General features: G+C 41.0%; 1 protein-coding gene across 4 annotated transcripts in view; it reads left to right on the forward strand.

Annotated features, from left to right (window-relative positions):
* The window catches only part of LOC117506338 (membrane-associated guanylate kinase, WW and PDZ domain-containing protein 3), a 463,321-nt gene that overhangs the window by 372,578 nt on the left and 65,693 nt on the right, over window positions 1-25,050 (forward strand). For all 4 annotated transcript variants that reach the window (XM_034165832.1, XM_034165831.1, XM_034165830.1 and 1 more), the window contains exons 6-8: window positions 4,506-4,585; window positions 10,982-11,039; window positions 18,381-18,484. In XM_034165832.1, coding sequence (XP_034021723.1) covers window positions 4,506-4,585; window positions 10,982-11,039; window positions 18,381-18,484 — 242 coding nt within the window. The remainder of the gene's footprint in view (window positions 1-4,505; window positions 4,586-10,981; window positions 11,040-18,380; window positions 18,485-25,050) is intronic.

Genomic DNA, 25,050 nt, shown 5'->3' on the forward strand with positions numbered 1-25,050 from the left:
TAGATAGAATTCTTATTTTAAGATTAAGATTAAGTTTAAGATTAGCCTCAGTCTTAAAATAAGAGAAACAATCTTATTCCTTTGGTTGGATGATTTGAAATCCATTGCCTTTCCTTGCTGCTGGTCAAATACAGCTTGATATTAGTTGGACAAAGTGAGATACATGTATATGTATGTGTATGTAATTCATTTAAGATCATTTAGTTCACAGTGGCGGTGTCAAGGGGGGGGCTTGGGAGGGCTTAAGCCCCCCAATAATGAGCCAAGCAGTGGTGGGCACAGATAACCAAAAAATTAACTCCGATAACAGATAATCAGATAACTGAAAAGTTATCTGATTGGCAAAACCAAAAGTGTAGCGTTTATATTTTTGTTGAGTGTACTTATTATCTCACAGGAATATATGACAATTATATGGGAACTACTTTTTGCGCAGGAATTCATCAAGCATGTCGGCCACAGCCACGCACTAACACAGAATATACAGATGCTGTATATTGTTGTTCGGCCAAAACCTCTGTGTTAAACTGGCAATAAATCTTTGATATAGACTATTTGTGTAAGGTTGATTCCGTGCATTGTCTTGAGCACCATTTCAATTAATTCAGTTTCTATACCTATATGCAAGTTTACTGAACTTGCAATCATTCTAAGTGATGTGTGTGTGCATTGATACCACATTTTAGAGGAACACGGGTGACTAAAACATATACCTTGGTATTTATGACGCAATTTACTATATATTGTTCATTTCAACGACATTTTGTGGGACCCCTCCAACTTTTACCCCAGCTCCCCCCTCAGCCCCCCCAACAAAAATTTCCTGGCGCCGCCACTGTTAGTACATCATAATTTGCAGCAGCGTTGAAAAATGTCATGAGCAAAAACAAGTAAATAACTAAATCAACGCGCTAAATTAAGATTTATTTGATGAAATAATTGAACACCAACACACATCAGCCACTTTAATGCAGCTGAAACAGACAATGTGATCACCATCCTCAATATAACACAGCTATCTCATTTGTTGAGCCAAGTGTCGCCGAATGAACAACAAAGTGATTGTGCTTGAAATGTCCAAGGGAAACTGAACATACAGTAGCTGGTGGACATGGTGCCTGTGAAACATTAGCATTTTGGCTTTTGATTAGCTTGAATTGCAGCACTGGCTCATCTGTTAGCAAGTACTCTGTCAATGCTGATGTTAGCTTGAATTGTAGCACTGTTTCCTGTACGTGATTGTGTTAGCTTGAATTGCATAAGTGGCTCCTGTCCCTAGTCATGTTAGCTTGAATTGTTGCAGTGGCTCTTATCAGTTGTGATGTTAGCTTGAACTGCAGCAGTGGCTCCTGTCCCTGGTCATGTTAGCTTGAATTGTAGCAGTGGCTTTGTGCGCGGTCATGTTAGCTTGAATTGTAGCAGTGGCTCTTATCAGTTGTGATGTTAGCTTGAACTGCAGCAGTGGCTCCTGTCCCTGGTCATGTTAGCTTGAATTGTAGCAGTGGCTTTGTGCGCGGTCATGTTAGCTTGAATTGTAGCAGTGGCTCTTGTAAGTTGTGATGTTAACTTGAACTGCAACAGTGGCTCCTGTCCCTGGTCATGTTAGCTTGAATTGTAGCCGTGGCTTCGTGCGCGGTCATGTTAGCTTGAACTGCTGCAGTGGTTCCTGTCGGTGGCGACATTTGCTACGTGCAGTGAATCCAGAGTGTAGGTGACTTTCTGAAATATCGATTCAGACACGATTTCAAATGAGAAAATCCAGGCCAACTCTCAGCTTGTGTGCTGTTATCTATGCTAATTATCCTGTCTTACAACAGCAGTCAGGTATGTTGCAAGATGTGATATTAAAAATGAATCACGTTTGTGTATCTGCTGTGTAACTTGCTATTCGCCCGTATCTGCTTTATACATAATGAAACACAGATTATATTTCTGTTTGTTGCAAATCACTATACATAGGTTAGATAACCGGGGAGATCACAGAATGACGGAGAAACAATCTACATGACAATCATGTAATTTAAAAGTCACCTCATTTATTACTCCTGCAGGGAAAACGGCACTGCAGGTACCACAGATTGTAAACAAGCCTGAGTTCAGACTGTAAAGTATGAAAAGGAAAAAAAAACACTCCGATGTGTTCAGGATTTCAGGATGTGTTCTCCTCTGAACAGAGCGGATTTAAAATTCCGCTTTGTTATAAATGATTAAGGTGTTGTGATAAACAAATCAACGCTCTGTATTTAGAACACTGGCGTAACCGCCGCAACCGTCCGAGGCCTGGTTGTGCACATGCCAGTGTGCATGTGAACTTTCATGTGCACACACAAGGCTTACATTTGGCTCGAAGCTACTTGTCTCAGAAGATATCAGCTGGTCTTTGAGATTTTCCTCCTGATTACACACCCCAATGTTCAACACATCTGAGGGTAAAACAGTTTGTCATGTCAGGCACCCCCCCCCCCCCCCCCCCCCCGCCGCCCTCCAGAAAGCCCTCATAGCCATAATCAATCAATCAATCAATTTTATTTATATAGCGCCAAATCACAACAAACAGTTGCCCCAAGGCGCTTTATATTGTAAGGCAAGGCCATACAATAATTACGTAAAAACCCCAACGGTCAAAACAACCCCCTGTGAGCAAGCACTTGGCGACAGTGGGAAGGAAAAACTCCCTTTTAACAGGAAGAAACCTCCAGCAGAACCAGGCTCAGGGAGGGGCAGTCTTCTGCTGGGACTGGTTGGGGCTGAGGGAGAGAACCAGGAAAAAGACATGCTGTGGAGGGGAGTAGAGATCAATCACTAATGATTAAATGCAGAGTGGTGCATACAGAGCAAAAAGAGAAAGAAACACTCAGTGCATTATGGGAACCCCCCAGCAGTCTAAGTCTATAGCAGCATAACTAAGGGATGGTTCAGGGTCACCTGATCCAGCCCTAACTATAAGCTTTAGCAAAAAGGAAAGTTTTAAGCCTAATCTTAAAAGTAGAGAGGGTGTCTGTCTCCCTGATCTGAATTGGGAGCTGGTTCCACAGGAGAGGAGCCTGAAAGCTGAAGGCTCTGCCTCCCATTCTACTCTTACAAACCCTAGGAACTACAAGTAAGCCTGCAGTCTGAGAGCGAAGCACTCTATTGGGGTGATATGGTACTATGAGGTCCCTAAGATAAGATGGGACCTGATTATTCAAAACCTTATAAGTAAGAAGAAGAATTTTAAATTCTATTCTAGAATTAACAGGAAGCCAATGAAGAGAGGCCAATATGCTCTCTCCTTCTAGTCCCCGTTAGTACTCTAGCTGCAGAATTTTGAATTAACTGAAGGCTTTTCAGGGAACTTTTAGGACAACCTGATAATAATGAATTACAATAGTCCAGCCTAGAGGAAATAAATGCATGAATTAGTTTTTCAGCATCACTCTGAGACAATACCTTTCTAATTTTAGAGATATTACGTAAATGCAATGCTTTGAATGACATATCCTCATCAAAAATGACTCCAAGATTTCTCACAGTATTACTAGAGGTCACGGTAATGCCATCCAGAGTAAGGATCTAGTTAGACACCATGTTTCTAAGATTTGTGGGGCCAAGTAGAATAACTTCAGTTTTATCTGAGTTTAAAAGCAGGAAATTAGAGGTCATCCATGTCTTTATGTCTGTAAGACAATCCTGCAGTTTAGCTAATTGGTGTGTGTCCTCTGGCTTCATGGATAGATAAAGCTGGGTATCATCTGCGTAACAATGAAAATTTAAGCAATGCTGTCTAATAATACTGCCTAAGGGAAGCATGTATAAAGTGAATAAAATTGGTCCTAGCACAGAACCTTGTGGAACTCCATAATTAACCTTAGTCTGTGAAGAAGATTCCCCATTTACATGAACAAATTGTAATCTATTAGATAAATATGATTCAAACCACCGCAGCGCAGTGCCTTTAATACCTATGGCATGCTCTAATCTCTGTAATAAAATTTTATGGTCAACAGTATCAAAAGCAGCACTGAGGTCTAACAGAACAAGCACAGAGATGAGCCCACTGTCTGAGGCCATAAGAAGATCATTTGTAACCTTCACTAATGCTGTTTCTGTACTATGATGAATTCTAAAACCTGAATGAAACTCTTCAAATAGACCATTCCTCTGCAGATGATCAGTTAGCTGTTTTACAACTACCCTTTCAAGAATTTTTGAGAGAAAAGGAAGGTTGGAGATTGGCCTATAATTAGCTAAGATAGCTGGGTCAAGTGATGGCTTTTTAAGTAATGGTTTAATTACTGCCACCTTAAAAGCCTGTGGTACATAGCCAACTAATAAAGATAGATTGATCATATTTAAGATCGAAGCATTAAATAATGGTAGGGCTTCCTTGAGCAGCCTGGTAGGAATGGGGTCTAAACGCTATAATATGACAGATGCGCGTTAAACCAACTATTACTAGACTATTTGCGATTTGGTGCCATTCCCTGTTGCTGATTTCTGCTGGCTGCTCTCTTTGTCCTCTGCAGTCACAACACCAAGACCACCACGTGGTTGGACCCCCGGCTGGCGAAGAAAGCAAAGCCGCCTGAGAAGTGTGAGGATGGAGGTATGTATTCAGCACCACTCATCTCCTGATAATTTCAGTTATTCCGTGAATCACAGTGAGTGAATTATGGACGAGAATGCCAGAATATCACAAACAGCGGTGGTGAATTCTACCAGTTCCTGGCTGTGGTTTCTTTCTGCAATATTTTTGTGTTCATCTTGTCACTCGGGACAAAAGCTAATTTAATCAGTGCGATATTGATTTAGAATGCAAACACAGTCACGGGGTAAAGTACAAACACTGGTACTGTGGAGAGGACCTCTACAGAGGTAACCGCGGGCATGTTCAATGAGGGGCTTCTTCTATAAGGCAGATCATTCATTTTTTTGGTTATTTCAAACATCATTAAAAAAACAATGAAAAAGTCGAAAAAACTCAAGGGTTCCAAACAGTTTTATGCCACTGTAAAGTGAATACAGATATAACATTTAATCCTATGTAATGAATAACTGATAACAATTGGAAATCCATTTTAAAATGATACTCTAGATACAACTACATCAACATACAAACCCCGTGTGTTGATCTCTGTGTACTATGAAGCAGTGGACGGCTCCATTTTAATGTTATACCGAGCAGCGCGAGGCGGCAGAGCCACCGAGTGAAGCGAGGATGTTGACAGACGGGTGTGACATCAGAGTCATAGTCCATCCGACTCATTTTCCACCATGACCGCAAACCGGAAGCATGCTTTTGTCACCAAAAACAGGAAGTTAAAACAGGAAGTACACAAGAAGCAAGATGGGAGAAACTGAGGTGCATGACGGGAGAACGCCGTTACCTGGTTACCGCTGTCGTTGTGGCGATAGTCCCATCGGACACCAGTGAAAGGCTGGCATAGGAATACACCGAGCGAGCCGCAATTCGTGTACTAATTAAAAGGCAGGAAACACATAGAAACGACATTAACTGGTTATTGCTTTTGCTGCATTTGTTTTGCGCTCGTCACGCCAGACACCAGCGAAAGGCTGGTGTAGGAATACATTGAGTGAGCCGCATTACTGGCTTAATTTCCATCAACAAAGTGAAGCGTCGCTCTCTGCTCAGAGTTGAAAGGGAAAAAAAAACTATCAGAATCTTTCATTAAATAATCCAGTTACTTTTGTGTCACGTAGATGCTGATTCATTCAGTTTATGTATTCAGTTTATAAGTTCAGAGGTCAGCATGAGGATATCGAGAGACTGATCACAGGAATATTATCTTTACGAGGTAAAAACATGTCTGATTGTGGAAAACGATATAACAGATAAATGCATCCATTTGAACTGATGATTTAGTTCACAATTTGCCAAAACTGGCATAACTGTTGAAAACAGGAAATATCAGCCGGACTGTTTATGATGTGCTAACAACTGCTGGCTTCTTCTATGCTGCACTTTCTGCCACTGTATGTGGTGCTGCCCCCAGTGGTGAACAAAAGATGAGCAAAGACAGCACCACTGTGAGTCGAGCAGATAACATCAATTTCCCAGCAAAATCAAGCCCCAAATATGGCATGATGATTCCCAATGTAGAACTTACCAAATTTGGTTGATTGGCCACTTGAAAATTCATGATAGCGCCATTGTCCAAGATGGTCGATTAAATGACCTACTGAAAATTACTTTTTGCATAGAAATGCTCCTTCTTGATTGATTTGTGCAATATTAATGGCAAATTGTGTGTTATTAATCACAGTGGATCTGTTTCACAGCATCAGAGAAATCCAAGATGGCATCTTATTTCAAGATGGCCACCAAATGGAACCCAAATCTCTTTTTTTTTCCTCACAAAATGCAGTTATTTATTTGATTTATGTGATCTTGGTGTCAAATTATATGTTTTCAGGCATGTCAGATTTAATCTTTCATGTTCCAACAACAATGTGACACATTTAGTGTCACTGTCAACTGGCAGTTGGACATGTTGACTGCAAATATAAATAATAACCACAATATATTCAACACTAGACTCCTTTTAATAGGCCTACATTCAGTTGTTTCAAAAGATAAACACTTTCACAACATATGTTGGATGGAAACGGTTAATAATAAATGCAAGAAACTTCACTGTAATTTGGCAAATAAGCAAAATACAACATAATAAATTCCATAAATACCACAAATAAAATGTAACAAAATAGAATTTGACAACAATATAATTTTAATCAATGAAACAGAAGCATTTCTATGCAGAAAGCCGTTTTCAATAAGTCATGTTGCCAGGTATCTTGGGAAACGGCCACCATCTTGAATTTTCAAGTGGCCAATTTGCCCTATTGCGATATCCCATAATCCCTTGCGCACCAGAGGGATGCTGCAATCCAAACATATAGGAACCAAATGACAACAATTGCTAATGAACATTATACTACCAAAATGTACATTTTTATGCCTTTCATAACATATAAGAGACGGCATGCGTGAGATCCCTGAAAACTTGCTAAAACAAATATTCCATGTCTGCTACCTTCAACCTGCGTGGAACTTCATAAACACAAACCGAATTTCACACATCTTACATATGTTACTCTGGAACAAACAGCACAAACAGTGTTGTAAAGAACAATAAGCAGGGCGTTAAGAGAGCAAACCTCACTTTCCCCAAGAATAAGAAGAACAGGAAGTGATCGCGGCTCACAGCAATTCCCATTGTAAATAACAGAGAAATCACGTGAGATTCTCACATTTAACATACAACAAACACAATAACAATGTCTAGAAACGTAGATAATACAACCCTAATGTGTTGTTGGAAGGAAAGGTGATGTAACACAGTGGTAAACATACCACTGTCGCAGCTTTTTTGAAACATGTTGCCGGCATCCATTTCAAAATGAGCAAATATTTGCACAAAAACAATAAAGTTTATCAGTTTGACCATTAAATATCTTGTCTTTGTGGTGTATTCAACTGATTATAGGTTGAAGAGGATTTGCAAATCATTGTATCCTGTTTTTATTTACATTTTACGCAATGTCCCAACTACATTGGAATTGGGGTTGTAGTAAAAACCTGAAAAAGTTTTTATTAAATATATATTTGAAGGTAAGGAATGCCACGCACGTTTGCTTTATTGTAATTTATTATGGGGAATGAATGTCTACACTAAACAAAGAACAGCATTGGAGTGTATTCTATCAGACAAAATCAAATCCCTCCATAAGAAAAAGTATAGTTGTCCATGTAGCTGCATAGGGATTTGATGGTTTTATAAAGGAGGGATGCACACCCCAACTATAAAGCAATATCTACTCATCTATGCAATTTATTACACAGTCTGAACCATGTGTGCCCTTTTTACCACTTTATTTATGTAACACTATATCTGAGTTTGTGCAGCTGATTTACGTACATGTAGCATTCTTGCCCTTGTGTGCCCTTCACAAGATGGTGGCACCGCTTGCATATTTTACTTGCCATATCGCCTCTGATCTATATATAAATCATGCTTTTAACAACCACACATTAGCCCAGAGCAGGAGTGAAGTAATGTCTGCTCCTTAAAGCATGAACACATTAAGCATTTTGCACGATTTATGTTCCCATACATTGTTTACTTCTGTCTCGTTTGGGAGGCTTGCTAATTAGCCCGTCTACTGTAGCGCTCCGAACCGCATGAAAAACCAAGCCTGCAAATGTTGAGAAGGCTCAGTTTAGATGATTAAATTGGTGGTGGCTCATCTTCAATAACTCAGAATGACAAAAGGCCGTCTCTACTCACTTTGTAAGCTGGGAAGACGCCAGTTATGAGCTCAGCCTTGTTTGGAGTATCGTTACGTTCAGCTCAGCTCAGATGCTGAAGGACATTTAAGAAAGCACTTCACTGAATGTTTACCTTTTAAATAATATAAAAAACAGCATTTAAAAAATCACTTTGACAGGATTATAGTTGTAAAACGGGGTGTTTTTTTTGTTTTGGGTTTTGTAGATTCACTTGAAGTTAACTAGCTATGCACACGAGCCACAAAAGCAATCAGCGTGTGTGAACGTACGTTCTTGTTGGAATGACGTTACGAACCACAGCTTTCAAGCTTACTGATTTGTGAAGTAGTCATAAAACAAGATGTATTATGTTAATAAGAGTGCAAACAGTGACAGATGGTCGTTTTTGGTGTAGATGGACTGATCTGTGTGTCACAAAGCCAGGATGGACTTCATGACAGTTTGGAGAGAAATGACAGCTAGAAAGCTAGTTTTTTTTTAAGGATGTATAACACTGTGTGTTTTTTTTTCTTTTAATTTATTTTATTGTTTGGTAACAATACCCTGCAAAAACTGGTATCTAAGAAAGTAAAAAAAAGAGACTTTTAAAGAAAATTTTACTTAATTTTTGTCTAAATAGAAAAATAATCTTGTCAAGCATTTTTTACATAAGAAAAAATGTCTTATTTTGGGAAAATGTATCTCACTTTTTCTTAGTAATTTTTTCCCGCTAATATCAGGCTGTATTTAACCAGTAACAAGGAAACACAATGGATTTCAAATCATCCAAGCAGAGGAACAAAATTGTTTTTGTTATTTTAAGACAGAGGCTAATCTTAAAATAAGAATTCTGTCTAGTTTTAAAATCCATTTTTATTATTTAGTGCCTAGACATTTTGCTAGTTTTGAGAATTCTATTTTTTTTTTCTTTTTCTTAATACAAGACAATTTGGCTAGATTTCAGGTTATTTGGCTTATTTTGACAGGGAGTTTCTTCAGTGTACCTGTGGACATGAAGATAGGAAAGGGCTACACATTTGGTCCAAATGGGTTTCAGAATCAAATTTTTTTGACATTTGACAAAATGGATCATTTGGGGACCCAAACCTTCATTAATGCACCAAGTTTGATAGAAATCAGCAAAAGGACCCTGGATGAGGTGGTGCACAAACAGGTGGCCTCAGTGTTTAACCTTTGGTGCATTTTACCTTGCTGGGTAATTTTGAAACTGACCTTCATGTGTGGGCCAGGTTTGGTGGACATCAGAATGAAAAATCTAAATTTTGACTTTTGACACCAATGGCCTTGACCTTTGCCAAAATAACCCCAACTGTAGACTTGGCGTTCACTCATACATGAGGTTTGGTGGAAATCAGGCCAAGGACCTGGGAGGAATCAGAAAACAAGCAGAAAATATATACATTTCTCAAATTATAGTATAATAATGTAAAAGTACTAACATTTTACTGTGGCACTTCATTTCCTGTTCATATTTCCTAGAAGGAGATGCTGTCCTGCTGATATACCCCACTGATGATTGCTGTCAGCTGTCTCAGGTGATGGGTGACAGCTGTCACCTTGGCTGCTCCTGTGAGGCGGCGGCGCCCTCTGGTGCCTGGAGCCCGCACTCCAGGCAGGGCGCCCACTGGTGGTGGTGGGCCAGCAGTACCTCCTCTTCAGCGGCCCACACAACAATTTATTCTGAAAGCACAGGTTGTCCTGAAAAAAAAGAGACATAGAACTTGATTGTGGGATGCAGGGAGAGCTGTTAACATCAATAATAAAACATTTATGCCAGGTGAGTGAACTGTACAAAAAAATGCCCTCGGACCCCAGAGGGTTAATAAGGGCCACCTGTAAGGGTGTAATAAGGGTCACAGAATGACATGCAGAGAACAGTCTTATATTCTTTTTTCTTTACATTCTGTAAAGTAATAACAAATTTGACAAATTCTTCTTCATATTTTCATTTGGAGTAGAATGGTTCAGTGTTCCCAATGCATTTGCATGTATGGCAAAAAAATAGCTATTTTAAGGATTTTGAGCTTTGCTCACTTTTTTAAACACATTGCTATCATGTATTTTGAACACAGGTGTACTTGTACATTTATATAGTGACGTATAACCCGTACATGGTAGGCTTCAGCCCTCTGATGCCTTTCATTTGGAACCATCACGCTGCGATTCAGTCCGTGGAAAGCCGATTTTGCCTTTGTACCTCCGGAGGGTAATGTAGGTTTAAGTGCAGGCAAAAACACAGAGCAGATAGAGGTCAAAGAGCCGGGACCCTTCCAGTCTCATTTTAATGGATTTTTATAGGCGACCGGAAAGCTACTTGGTGTGTTGCCTCTGAAAAGCAACTCCAAAGCTCTGTCTTGCGTGAAGAGCTCTTTCTCTCTCTTTCCGTCTGCCCGATATGCTCATCAGGGCGTGACACGCAATACAGCAGCAATTCCAGCCAGCCAGCTTGTCGAAAGCAGAAAAAAATGTTCACTCAATGATTGCACGATATTCTCACAGTGACTTTTTTATGCTAAACATCCCATTCAGGAGAAAAACACGCCGGCAGTACCACTGTACCTCACCACCCACGCTGAATGGGCTACAACTCCCTCAAGACCATGAACATTTTGCTGTATTATATTACCTCTGCGTGTGCTCTTTTTGCATGTTTCCACATTTTAATGGAGCCTTTTTTTTTTTTTTTTACAGAGTTACCCTACGGCTGGGAGGAAATTGACGACCCGCAGTACGGCACGTACTACGTTGAGTAAGTTTCATTGATTTATTGATGTGGGTAGTTTCAAGCACTTCTGATGCCATTATCAGAAGCAATTCAAATTGTGTTATCACAGAAGCACACATTTCACCGGAGGGTCCAGAGCACAAGTGTGTTTTACACGACTAACTGTACATTAGCAGTGGACCAGTGTAAAATCAATACTGTCTAAAAATAAAGAGATGCACAAAGTGCACGGCTCATTTTGTTCAACTCTATTCAACAATGTTATGTAACATGCAGAGGGGAAGCATTTACCTGGAGAATAGTTGCCGATCTGGATCACAATTGTCCTATTTTTTTTTTGTTGTTGTTCCCTTCCAAGCTGCTGGCATAATGAAACTCTGCGGGAAATATTGCAGTGACCTGTAGGTGAACAAATTGCTGATTGTGCTCCCACTGCGTTCTGCAAGTGTTTGCATAAGTTGTGTATAGAATATGAGTCAGGGTGTGTAGTGCCTACATTAAAAAAATAAATAACTAAACTAGAGCACAATGCTTGTAGAACGCAAACCTCCGCTAACATTAGTTTCCAATTCCACAAATTTCCACAAAATCCACAATCCTGATGAGATCCGGATCAAACGTTGTCCTGTGATAGTGTCAGTCTGCACCTCACTTTCAAATATGAGTGATTTGGGCATGTTTGATAAAGATATGATGTAAAATATACATTAAATGGAATTTTTTTCAATTAAATAGCCAAAAAAAAAAAAAAACTTTGTCACTTGATAAAGGATAACATCCTACATAATGCTGTTAAATATGAAAGATATTCCATCTTATTTGACAAACATGAATTTTTGAAAAATCTGTTCACTCTTACGGGCTCCTTCGCACATAACATGAAAGACACAGAAACTGGAAGAAAATCCGCAAACCAAAAATGAAATGAGGAACCATGAAACATTCCACCTGCTGTTAGGAGGGTCACACGGTCGGACAGGTGTGCACGATACACGGGCGATGGTTTCATGCACACGCACGAACACAGTGCGAACAGCTGGAACATGTTGCACCACATCGCGCTTCTGCCGTGGAGAAAAAAATAAAGAACTAAACCAGCTGGAACATGTTGTATCACATCGCGCCTCTGCTGTGGAGAAAAAATAAATAAAAACCACGCACCATAAAAAAACACCACAATTTATTGAATTCCTCTTATCGAGTGGGCAATACAAGTATGAGCCGTCTGTTCCTCTGTAGATAACCCATGGTCACAGATATACAGTCATGAAATGACATGGATGAAGCACTGCACTCTTATCAAGTCCACATCTGCTGGTCCGGCGTGTCCAGCCGGGCCTGCGCATGTGTCCTGTGGACGGCGTGCCACAGGACAGACAACGTGTCATGTGGAACAGAGCTCACGTGGGTGACGTGACATTCAGATCGCCTGGATCTGACGGTCCATTTCACCTGGGACAGCTTGTTAATGTGCGCACTGTGCCCCACTCCAGCCCATCGCAAAAGCAATATGTTTTATGTATTTCCACATGAGGACAGCAAGCACACACACGCACGTCAGAGTGGACAGTTGTAAGGTCATGTCCTTCAATCACAGTAGGTGTTATACAGCTGTGACATCCAGGAGCTGCTGTCGGCAGACACGCCCCCCCCCCCCCCCCCCCCCCACACACACACACCAATGTGTCACTCTCTGTTTCTGTGTTATAATTTTTTCTAGTTATTTATATAATTGTGTATGTAGTTATTGTAGTACTTATTTACATATATGTCCTGGCTGTGTTTTTAATGTGACACGTCATGTGCACCGAGCTGTCATTTGCAGTCAGTGAGTCTCTGGCCAGTGATCAGCTGAGAGGCGGCTGTCTGTGCTGTGTGCACTCAGACGTGGCTGGCCGCTCCCCATCTGTACATACATGTCAGTATTTCATGCAAGTGTCACTCCCGCCCACATACGCCACATGTGCTGCGGGGAGCGGGTGGACACGAGCGATATGCACGCATGCCACATGTGTTGAGGGGGGAACCGACACTCTGGCACACAATGTGTGTTGCTTGGCAACGCCACAGTCGTGGGGGCACTTAGACAAATGTAACAGCCAGGTCAAAAGTACTCATCTGCCCTCTATTTTTGTCCTGACTGCGTGAAAAGCAACACATTTCCTAACTGCCCCGCGAGTGGTATTGGATGTTCGTGTGTGGTACCTGGAATTTGGCCAACACCTGCCAAGAGAGGGATCAAACGGACACTCACAGGGCACTCTCTGTGTTTTTTGGTGTGCACAAATGGTTGTGGCGACAGGTGTGCGAGGTGTTAGAGGCGGCTCTGATTTTTCATGAATGGCATGCAATTCCTCCTTTGTGCACTAGTCGGCTTTAATCGTGCTATGTGTGAAGGGGCCCTAAAGATAGGGATTTTTCCAAGAATTTTCTTGGCTTTGACCTTTGACCTATGACCTTGAAAATTTGATTACTTCTTGCCAATCAGGATATGAATCCTCAGTAAAAATTTCATAACAGTATCTGAAAAATTGTGTGCTCCAGGCTAGTCACAAACAGACAAACAACCAAAAGGGTGAAAACATAACCTCCTCCAACTTTGTTGGCAGAGGTAACAAGCATTTGCTTTTTTGCGTTGTGGAATCTGGGCTACTCATATGTAGACCTGGGTTTGATTCACAGTCACGCTACCTGTCTGTCTCTTCATCTGCATACTCCCAGTTCACCCAGCTGTAAATGGGCACCGGCCTTAGCTGGGGAAGTAACCTGTGAGAGTTGTAGACTCTTAACCACTATGGAATCTGGTGTATAAACACCTTCAACACAAAGCGCATGACAAAACAAACCAAATCCGACAATGGGGAGAAGAACAGTTCCTGAAGAAAGAAACAGGAAAACAGATAGAGGCACTGAGGCCCATTGGTGCCCATGCTTATCTCCAGAATCATGAAGCAGATGAGTCTATAATTCTCCCTGGATGGGATGCCGGACCAACATAGGTTATTTCTCCAACTAAGGCCTTTACCCACTTGAATCAAACCTATAGATCTACGTATTAGAAGCCCAACGCGTTATCTTACCTGCCCTACATATTCTTCTGAATTCTGTTCAATCAACCATTGAAAACGTAAAGAACGTGGAACCATTGTAAATCTACTCAGAGCAGGTCATCTTCAAAACCAGTGTGCATGAAGGATGTGGTGAGGGGAGCCACCAAGACCGTGTCTAACCCTTAAATTAAAGCTGAAAGTCTAATACTACAAAAGGCAACATTTGAGAAAAAAAAAAGTGTCGCTGTCCAAGTACCTATGAACCGGACTGGGCGTGCCTGTATATATTTGAGTGTCAAATATATTTATGACCTCAGCAGAAACACTGCCATCATAAAAGCAGTAACGGGAAGGGGAGAGATTTTAAACTCAAATGCACAAACAGAGGCGAGAGACAGAGAGGATGGTTGCAAAAGAGAGTTAGCAATCTGCTGCGATGAGAATAAAATGGGAACGCTCGCTGTGTTTTATTTCTCAGACCAAAGAAGGATCCCTTTGAGGTAGAAGAGACAGAGAGAGAGAGAGCTGCACTATTTGGACATGGAGCGGCGGTGGCATATAGATAGTTTGTTGCTGCCAGTGTTTTAGCCTGAAATGAGCTCACTGAGAAACAATGACTTTGGTTTGTATGCCAGGGGGACAACAAGCTGTTTACCTTGTTGTAAAGGAACAGGATGCAGCTGGCAGTCAGGGGTTCATTTCCAACTACATGAAATGCCTAAAAGCCATAGTGGAGTTTCTCCACACAGTATATGCAAGCTAACCTTTATGCCATGTTTCTTAATGTATTTGTAACGGCGCTGCTGCAGCGTACATCTGTTAGTACATTATATAGATGTATACTGAGAGCGCATACATTATTATTTTTTTTGCATGAAAATCAATCAATCAATCAACTTTTTTCTTGTATAGCGCCAAATCACAACAAACAGTTGCCCCAAGGCGCTCCACATTGCAAGGCAAGGCCATACAATAATTATGAAACACAGTCTACGTCTAAAGCAACATAACCAAGGGATGGTCCAGGGTCACCCGATCCAGCCCTAACTATAAGCCTTAGCGAAAAGGAAAGTTTTAAGCCTAATCTTAAAAGTAGAGAGGGTATCTGTCTCCCTGATCTGAATTGGGAGCTGGTTCCACAGGAGAGGAGCCTGAAAGCTGAAGGCTCTGCCTCCCATTCTACTCTTACAAACCCTAGGAACTACAAGTAAGCCCGCAGTCTGAGAGCGAAGCGCTCTAATGGGGTAATACGGTACTACGAGGTCCCTAAGATAAGATGGGACCTGATTATTCAAAACCTTATAAGTAAGAAGAAGAATTTTAAATTCTATTCTAGCATTAACAGGAAGCCAATGAAGGGAGGCCAACACGGGTGAGATATGCTCTCTCCTTCTAGTCCCCGTCAGTACTCTAGCTGCAGCATTCTGAACCAACTGAAGGCTTTTTAGGGAACTTTTAGGACAACCTGATAATAATGAATTACAATAGTCCAGCCTAGAGGAAATAAATGCATGAATTAGTTTTTCAGCATCACTCTGAGACAAGACCTTTCTGATTTTAGAGATATTGCGTAAATGCAAAAAGGCAGTCCTACATATTTGTTTAATATGCGCTTTGAATGACATATCCTGATCAAAAATAACTCCAAGATTTCTCACAGTATTACTAGAGATCAGGGAAATGCCATCCAGAGTAACGATCTGGTTAGACACCATGCTTCTAAGATTTGTGGGGCCAAGTACAATAACTTCAGTTTTATCTGAGTTTAAAAGCAGGAAATTAGAGGTCATCCATGTCTTTATGTCTGTAAGACAATCCTGCAGTTTAGCTAATTGGTGCGTATCCTCTGGCTTCATGGATAGATAAAGCTGGGTATCATCTGCGTAACAATGAAAATTTAAGCAATACCGTCTAATAATACTGCCCAAGGGAAGCATGTATAAAGTGAATAAAATTGGTCCTAGCACAGAACCTTGTGGAACTCCATAATTAACTTTAGTCTGTGAAGAAGATTCCCCATTTACATGAACAAACTGTAATCTATTAGACAAATATGATTCAAACCACCGCAGCGCAATGCCTTTAATACCTATGACATGCTCTAATCTCTGTAATAAAATTTTATGGTCAACAGTATCAAAAGCAGCACTGAGGTCCAACAGAACAAGCACAGAGATAAGTCCACTGTCCGAAGCCATAAGAAGATCATTTGTAACCTTCACTAATGCTGTTTCTGTACTATGATGAATTCTAAAACCTGACTGAAACTCTTCAAATAGACCATTCCTCTGCAGGTGATCAGTTAGCTGTTTTACAACTACCCTCTCAAGAATCTTTGAGAGAAAAGGAAGGTTGGAGATTGGCCTATAATTAGCTAAGATAGCTGGGTCAAGTGATGGCTTTTTAAGTAATGGTTTAATTACTGCCACCTTAAAGGCCTGTGGTACATAACCAACTAACAAAGACAGATTGATCATATTTAAGATTGAAGCATTAAATAATGGTAGGACTTCCTTGAGCAGCCTGGCAGGAATGGGGTCTAATAAGCATGTTGATGGTTTGGATGAAGTAACTAATGAAAATAACTCAGACAGAACAATCGGAGAGAAAGAGTCTAACCAAATACCGGCATCACTGAAAGCAGCCAAAGATAACGATACATCTTTGGGATAGTTATGAGTAATTTTTTCTCTAATAGTCAAAATTTTGTTAGCAAAGAAAGTCATGAAGTCATTACTAGTTAAAGTTAATGGAATACTCAGCTCAATAGAGCTCTGACTCTTTGTCAGCCTGGCTACAGTGCTGAAAAGAAACCTGGGGTTGTTCTTATTTTCTTCAATTAGTGATGAATAGAAAGATGTCCTAGCTTCACGAAGGGCTTTCTTATAGAGCAACAAACTCTTTTTCCAGGCTAAGTGAAGATCTTCTAAATTAGTGAGACGCCATTTCCTCTCCAACTTACGGGTTATCTGCTTTAAGCTACGAGTTTGTGAGTTATACCACGGAGTCAGACACTTCTGATTTAAAGCTCTCTTTTTCAGAGGAGCTACAGCATCCAAAGTTGTCTTCAATGAGGATGTAAAACTATTGACAAGATACTCTAACTCCCTTACAGAGTTTAGGTAGCTACTCTGCTCTGTGTTGGTATATGACATTAGAGAACATAAAGAAGGAATCATATCCTTAAACCTAGTTACAGCGCTTTCTGAAAGACTTCTAGTGTAATGAAACTTATTCCCCACTGCAGGGTAGTCCATCAGGGTAAATGTAAATGTTATTAAAAAATGATCAGACAAAAGGGAGTTTTCAGGGAATACTGTTAAGTCTTCTATTTCCATACCATAAGTCAGAACAAGATCTAAAATATGATTAAAGTGGTGGGTGGACTCATTTACTTTTTGAGCAAAGCCGATAGAGTCTAATAATAGATTAAATGCAGTGTTGAGGCTGTCATTCTCAGCATCTGTGTGGATGTTAAAATCGCCCACTATAATTATCTTATCTGAGCTAAGCACTAAGTCAGACAAAAGGTCTGAAAATTCACAGAGAAACTCACAGTAACGACCAGGTGGACGATAGATAATAACAAATAAAACTGGTTTTTGGGACTTCCAATTTGGATGGACAAGACTAAGAGACAAGCTTTCAAATGAATTAAAGCTCTGTCTAGGTTTTTGATTAATTAATAAGCTGGAATGGAAGATTGCTGCTAATCCTCCGCCTCGGCCCGTGCTACGAGCATTCTGACAGTTAGTGTGACTCGGGGGTGTTGACTCATTTAAACTAACATATTCATCCTGCTGTAACCAAGTTTCTGTTAGGCAGAATAAATCAATACGTTGATCAATTATTATATCATTTACCAACAGGGACTTAGAAGAAAGAGACCTAATGTTTAATAGACCACATTTAACTGTTTTAGTCTGTGGTGCAATTGAAGGTGCTATATTATTTTTTCTTTTTGAATTTTTATGCTTAAATAGATTTTTGCTAGTTATTGGTGGTCTGGGAGCAGGCACGGTCTCTACGGGGATGGGGTAATAGGGGGATGGCAGGGGGAGAGAAGCTGCAGAGAGGTGTATAAGACCACAGCTCTGCCTCCTGGTCCCAACGCTAGACAGTCACAGTTTGGAGGATCCCAAAAAATTGGCCAGATTTCTAGAAATGAGAGCTGCTCCCTCTAAAGTGGGATGGATGCCGTCTCTCCTAACAAGACCAGGTTTGAATGAGGTCCTAAAGCTTAAAATGTGAACTCTGTGTGCATTGGAGTTTTTTTAAGTGTCTCTTGCTGAGTTGGAGCATATTTGTGTTGCAGCCACATCAACCAGAAAACCCAGTTTGAGAACCCAGTCCTGGAGGCAAAGAAGAAGCTGACTCAGGAGACTGCTGCAATCCAGCAAGCTGCAGCATCTTCTCAAGGTAATGTCAGGAAAGCTGCCAAAACAGGCCATCCTCCTTCAGCTTCTGCTCTTAATAGCTGCATCAAGGTTCCTGGACATGATCAGTTCTTTAGTAACCAGTGTGTTCTCCGGGTTGACTGACCACTGCAGGAACAGGCTTCGTTTACGTAGTGTCATGACATGTCAAGTCCGAGAGCATGCACCAGTGTCCACCACACCAGGAAACCGCCTTGAATCCACCCAGGCAGACAACCAGTGCATCCCCACCTCTTGAAAGTAATCTTCCATCTGTAGCAGACAGGTGAAACGTGGATGAATGCTTATCTAGACTCAACACTCAGGCAGCTAGAGTTTGTGCTGGATTATACACACAGAAACACGCCACATGCCAAAAATGTCATAGCTGATGGTGCCTCACAATACAAATGATCTTAGTCTCCTTAAGCAACTGCTTGTTTGACACAATCATGCCAACGTTACCCAAGGATTCTCCAAAGACATCCAGATGTTGCCTGAAGCCCCATGTCCATATTGTGTTTTTTGTGGTGGAAAAGTGCTGAGAGAGCACCATGATGATAAAAAGTACTCACCCTCAGCAGGAGCATAGCATATGTCCAGTCTGCTATCCCAGATGAGGTTTGTTTTTGTTTTGTCTCAATTGTGATAGATTTTGACAAATCAGCTGATTGTAGACAGAAGTGGCAAAAATAAACCTCTCCTCTTGATTGCCTGAAAAGGTACTGCGGTGATGTCACAGGGTCTTTCTGAAAAGTTCAAGGATTTTCAACTTAAAAGTGGACAAAAAAGAGTGGACCGTTCTGAACAAATATGCTGGTACTGGCATTTTTATCTCCGATTCCTCAGTCAGCTTCTCAAATGTTGCAGTTAGGGTATTCATTGATTCCACAAAGACCCCAGCATCATCCGTGAAGTCAAGGTGAACTGGTGCAGTAATGCAGATCCAAAGGTCTATACTGCTGGCAACTTTTCAGGCTGTGATGGAGGGAATTGAGAGGGAGGAGGGCAGCTTTTAGCGGCGCATGCGGCAACAGCTGGTGGAGCAGTACATCAGAGCTTCCTTGACAGAGTGAGACATCGCTCTGCTGAGGTGTGTAGGGACTGAGGTAACTGCCACTTCACCCCTCATTACTGATTACACAACCTAGACAGTTTCTATGATGAAACCAAAGCAGCATCAGTCAGCAGATGTACCTTAGGCAATGTTTGAGATGTTTATAGTTTTCTAAGGTAGGAGTCCTATACTATGAAAAATGAATGAATAACACTTTACAGAGTACAGGTGCTGTAAATGAACCAGCAACTTTGAACATAACTTATTAAATTGTTGATGATACTCTTCTTTATGGATAAAATGCTATGTCCCCGTTGGGGTTCTGTGATGTATGGTCTGAAACATCTATACATAGACTCATTTGTGGCACGTCTGTGTGCACACTGCTACCTAGAGGAGGCATATTCTGAGCATTGAGTGCCAATGTTCAACTGTCCACAATGTTCAAGGCCCTTTTTGTAGGTGTATACTGTAACATCAACCAAGTGTCACTTGTCATTTCTTATAACCAGGAGTGCACAAGGTGCACAACAGAGTGGTATTGATCTGATGCAAGGGAAAGGTGTGGAGGGGATTCGTGAGTCCTCACTTATCAACCGTTCATATTCACACATTTGCATTTAAGCTGTGCAAATGAACATTTCGATGCAAAGTGCGAATTATACCAGCTTGTACTTATACTTAGAAATGATACAGGCTCTGATCCTCTGTGTGCACAGCATGGAGTGGTAGAACATGGAAAGCATGGCTGCCATCACAGCGTGCAACCACATCCACATACATTCTTCATTTTCTTGAATTAGTAATTACATGGTTAGTAATTATGTTGAGATAAAAACAGACATATAGCCTTATCGGTGTCAAAATGTACAGAAGACAATTGTTTGAACTGAACAGCAGCTTTTGGCTTCAGCAACAAGCACCGTGATCGCTGACTGTCACTACAAAGCATGAATCAAATAGTTTCCCTCCTGCAGTTTTATATAAGAAATGGGTCCACATTATTTTCACTTTCCAAAATTTCATTAGGAAACATTTTATCTTAAAATAGATGGCAGCACGGTGATGTCACAAGAGTGCAGAGGATTCTGTGACAAGTGTAATGATAAATAATTGTCTACTCATTCATTTTCTATACCTTCTTATTCAAATTAAGGGTCATGAGGAAGCTGGAGTCAATCCCAGCGGCCATTGGGCAAAAGGTGGAGTACACCCTGGACACAGTAGAGAAGCTTGAATCTTTGACTAGACTGGGTTACTTGACACGAGGATGTTTCGCTTCTAATCGCAGAAGCTTCCTCAGATAAAATTCTTGCTCTGGTTGTCTGACTTCTGTCTTGACTCTTGTAGAGAAGAATAACAGAAGCCAGCAAAAGCTGGAGTTTTAAACCTAACCAGACCCCTCCTACCAAGAGGCAGACTGCTATTGGCTAGTGACTAACAATTGCTCTAATTAGCACCTATTGTGCTTTAGTTAGCACCCTCCTAATGACAGGGCAGCTGTCCCTCCTAACGATGGGACTGACACCTCTGCTGACGACTCTCCTGATGACGTGAATGACTCATTACCATGAGCAAAAGACTGAAACTGCTTTGACCTGAGTACCCCATTGTAAACAGGGGACAAAGCAGTTCTCAGAACCCCTCCCCGGTTAAGGCTGGGTTCCAACTGTTTCACATAGAATGCTTCCTTCACTCCCCTCTCAAACCATTTCCTTTTCTCTGGCTAAGATTTTAACTTCCTTGTCCTCAAACGTGTGGTTAATGTCTTTAAGGTGGAGATGAACTGCAGACTGAGGTCTACCGGTGCCTTCTCTGCAGTGCTGGTATAGCCTTTTGTGCAAGGCTATACCAGCCAATAGCAGTCTGCCTCTTGGTAGGAGCGGTCTGGTTAGGTTTAAAACTCCAGCTTTTGCTGGCTTCTGTTATTCTTCTCTACAAGAGTCAAGATGGAAGTCAGACTACCAGAGCAAGAATTTTAGCTGAGGAAGCTTCTGCGATTAGAAGCAAAACGTCCTCGTGTCATGCAACCCAGTCCAGTCGAAGATTCAAGCTTTTCTACTGTGTCCAGGGTGTACTCCACCTTTTGCCCAATGGCCGCTGGGATTGGCTCCAGCTTCCTCATGACCCTTAATTCAAATAAGAAGGTATAGAAAATGAATGAGTAGACAATTATTTATCATTACACTTGTCACAGAATCCTCTGCACTCTTGTGACATCACCGTGCTGTTGCCTCAAGGCGCTTCACACAAGTAAGGTCTAACTTTACCAACCTCAGTAACTGTCTACTTATTCTGCTAATTGGAAAGATTTGTGCTGGTTCTAGTGGTGAACTTGTTCAAGCTCGTTAACATTATGTCCATATGTGATTCTGATGTCTAAATTAAGGAGCAACATGTGACACCATGACTGACTGGTACAGTATTTATGAATGGTTGGGTTCAAATACTACTGGTGGACTAATTGTTGTCACCTAGCGTTGCCACTCGCTGTATTTATTTTGTAATCTCACTGCTGTGACCACACACAAGCGCCTTGATCTCAGTGCCACAAAAGTTTATTGTCTTTGCTCTTTCAGCTGTTATTCCATTGAGGAACACAAACAGCAGACGGTGTTTTGTTACCATATGTGGATAATTGAGGGCGTTTCTGAGTGCAGATGAACATGTACTTTAGGAAATGTGGGATTTGTGAACAGCTGATAGTGATGTGCGCACGAGCGCCGTGCACTGGTTTGATAACTAAAGATTGGATTTTGTATTTACGTACATACTGAATTTTGTTCATACAACACCTCTTAGAACCTAATAAGAATAAGTGAGGGCCCTGGCATGGAAATGGATCTTTGTGGACAGGCCAGTTTCCTGTTTGTGAACACTGTCCCAGCTTGCATTTTTCACTCAGCCCTTACATGTTGGACACGTTGGGTCTTGTCCGGCAAGATACACTCCTGCCTCTGTGGACCTGGTGCTCACGGTCTGTTCCTGTGCTGCCATTACATGATCAAAGCCTTTGTGTGTTGTCCCTCGGCTCAGCCTTTTCTAACCACTAGCAGGATTTCTTGACATCAACAAATCCTCAACCTCCTGATGGGACATCTCATGGAGGGATCCGGTCTTTCATGGCTTCTTTTCTGCCACCCTTCTCTGACTTCTGCTGTCTGAGCCACTCATCCAGAGGGTTGTCCCCGGGGCCATCACCTGCATGTCCTACTAGATATTCCTTGTTTCATAGTGGATAGTGGCATGGACACAGAGCAGCTCCAACACCCCAGTTTTTGCTAATTGTGCAATCTTCAAATGGAACGCCTGATGCATTGTGCAGGTTTTTTGTTCAAGGTTAACTTTATTGTCCCAAGGGAAATTTGTCTTGGGCTTGCAATGCTGTAGTGAGAATAATAAAAACACATACAATCATACAACAACATAATATACAATTACAGGAACACAGGAAACAGTCAGTTAAAATTAAATAGTCTTCACTGAGACCCTTCAATGTCCAGTAATGCGTCTGTAGGTACATGCGTATACAGTAGTGTTCAGAATAATAGTAGTGCTATGTGACTAAAAAGATTAATCCAGGTTTTGAGTATATTTCTTATTGTTACATGGGAAACAAGGTATCAGTAGATTCAGTAGATTCTCACAAATCCAACAAGACCAAGCATTCATGATATGCACACTCTTAAGGCTATGAAATTGGGCTATTAGTAAAAAAAAGTAGAAAAGGGGGTGTTCACAATAATAGTAGCATCTGCTGTTGATGCTACAAACTCAAAACTATTATGTTCAAACTGCTTTTTTAGCAATTCTGTGAATCACTGTATGGAGGAGTGGACCAAAATCTCTGCTGCAGTGTGTGCAAACCTGGTGAAAAACTACAGGAAACATTTGACCTCTGTAATTGCAAACGAAGGCTACTGTACCAAATATTAACATTGATTTTCACAGGTGTTCAAATACTTATTTGCAGCAGTAACATACAAATAAATTATTAAAAAATGTGATTTCTGGATTTTTTTTGTTTTAGATTATGTGTCTCACAGTGGACATGCACCTAAGATGAAAATTTCAGACCCCTCCATGATTTCTAAGTGGGAGAACTTGCAAACTTATTTTCCTCACTGTATATAGCGCTTTTCCATCTGCATCAGATGCTCAAAGCGCTTTACAATAATGCCTCACATTCACACTGATGTGAGGGTGCTGCCACACAAAGCGCTCACTACACACCGGGAGCAACTAGGGGATTAAGGACCTTGCCCAAGGGCCCTTGGTGATTTTCCGGTCAGGCTGGGATTTAAACCAAAGATCCTCTGGTCTTAATCCCAAGGCTTAATCACAAGACCATCACCTCCCATAAATTCCAAAATTTAAGAATGCTGTGGTCCACTTTTAATTCACAAAATCCCATAAATAAAAATGGCACATACAGTTATTGTTCATTAACAATGAGTTGCAGTTCCGGTGGAATATATCCAGAAAAAAATGGTATTGTGCAAAGCAGTGTCCAAGAATGCCTGCCTGGTGTAAGTCTGCAGTGCACAACACTTAAAAGCCAGAGAAAACACACAAGAAAAAGAGGAAAAAAACAAAAACGGAAAGAGTGGCCAAGAGACAGCACAGAGAGAGGACGGAGGACTTCTACTCTAACGCTGACCCCAGGAGAATGTGGCAATGTCTGGATCACATCACAGACTTCAGGACCAGCTCCAGAACCACCACCATCAGCTCCTCGGACAGCCTGCCAGACGACCTCAACGCCTTCTACACCCGCTTTGAGAGCCCCACCTCTACCACCTCTACAGAATACAGACACACCGCGGCCACTCAAACCCCCCTCCCCACCGCCCCCCACCTTAGGACAGAGCCCTCCACCACTGGTCATTTTATCTCCTATTGGACAATTTACTATATTACAGACACATTATTCTATTCCAGTACAATACCTGTTAACTTGAATCCATTGGCTCAATTGCACTAAATTGCACGAAACCATTTACTGCTGAATGTTGCACACTGATGCACTATCAAGTACATATCATGTAGACCATTACACAAGCATATTTTATATTTCCCTTCTTACAGTGTATATTTCTTTTTATTACATTATTACATTTTTATTACATTGCTTGTTATATTCTATTGTTCTTAAAAGCATGCTTATTTTATGTTACTTCATTTTCCCTCCACTTATATCCAGGTTTTGAATATATTTCTTATTGTTACATGGGAAACAAGGTACCAGTAGGTTCAGTAGATTCTCACAAATCCAACAAGACCAAGCATTCATGATATGCACACTCTTAAGGCTATGAAATTGGGCTATTAGTAAAAAAAAAGTAGAAAAGGGGGTGTTCACAATAATAGTAGCATCTGCTGTTGACACTACAAACTCAAAACTATTATGTTCAAACTGCTCTTTTAGCAATCCTGTGAATCACTAAACTAGCTTAGTTGTATAACCACAGTTTTTCATGATTTCTTCACATCTGCGAGGCATTAATTTTGTT

This window comes from Thalassophryne amazonica, chromosome 3, assembly GCF_902500255.1.
Source record: "Thalassophryne amazonica chromosome 3, fThaAma1.1, whole genome shotgun sequence".
NCBI classification, from domain to species: domain Eukaryota; kingdom Metazoa; phylum Chordata; class Actinopteri; order Batrachoidiformes; family Batrachoididae; genus Thalassophryne; species Thalassophryne amazonica.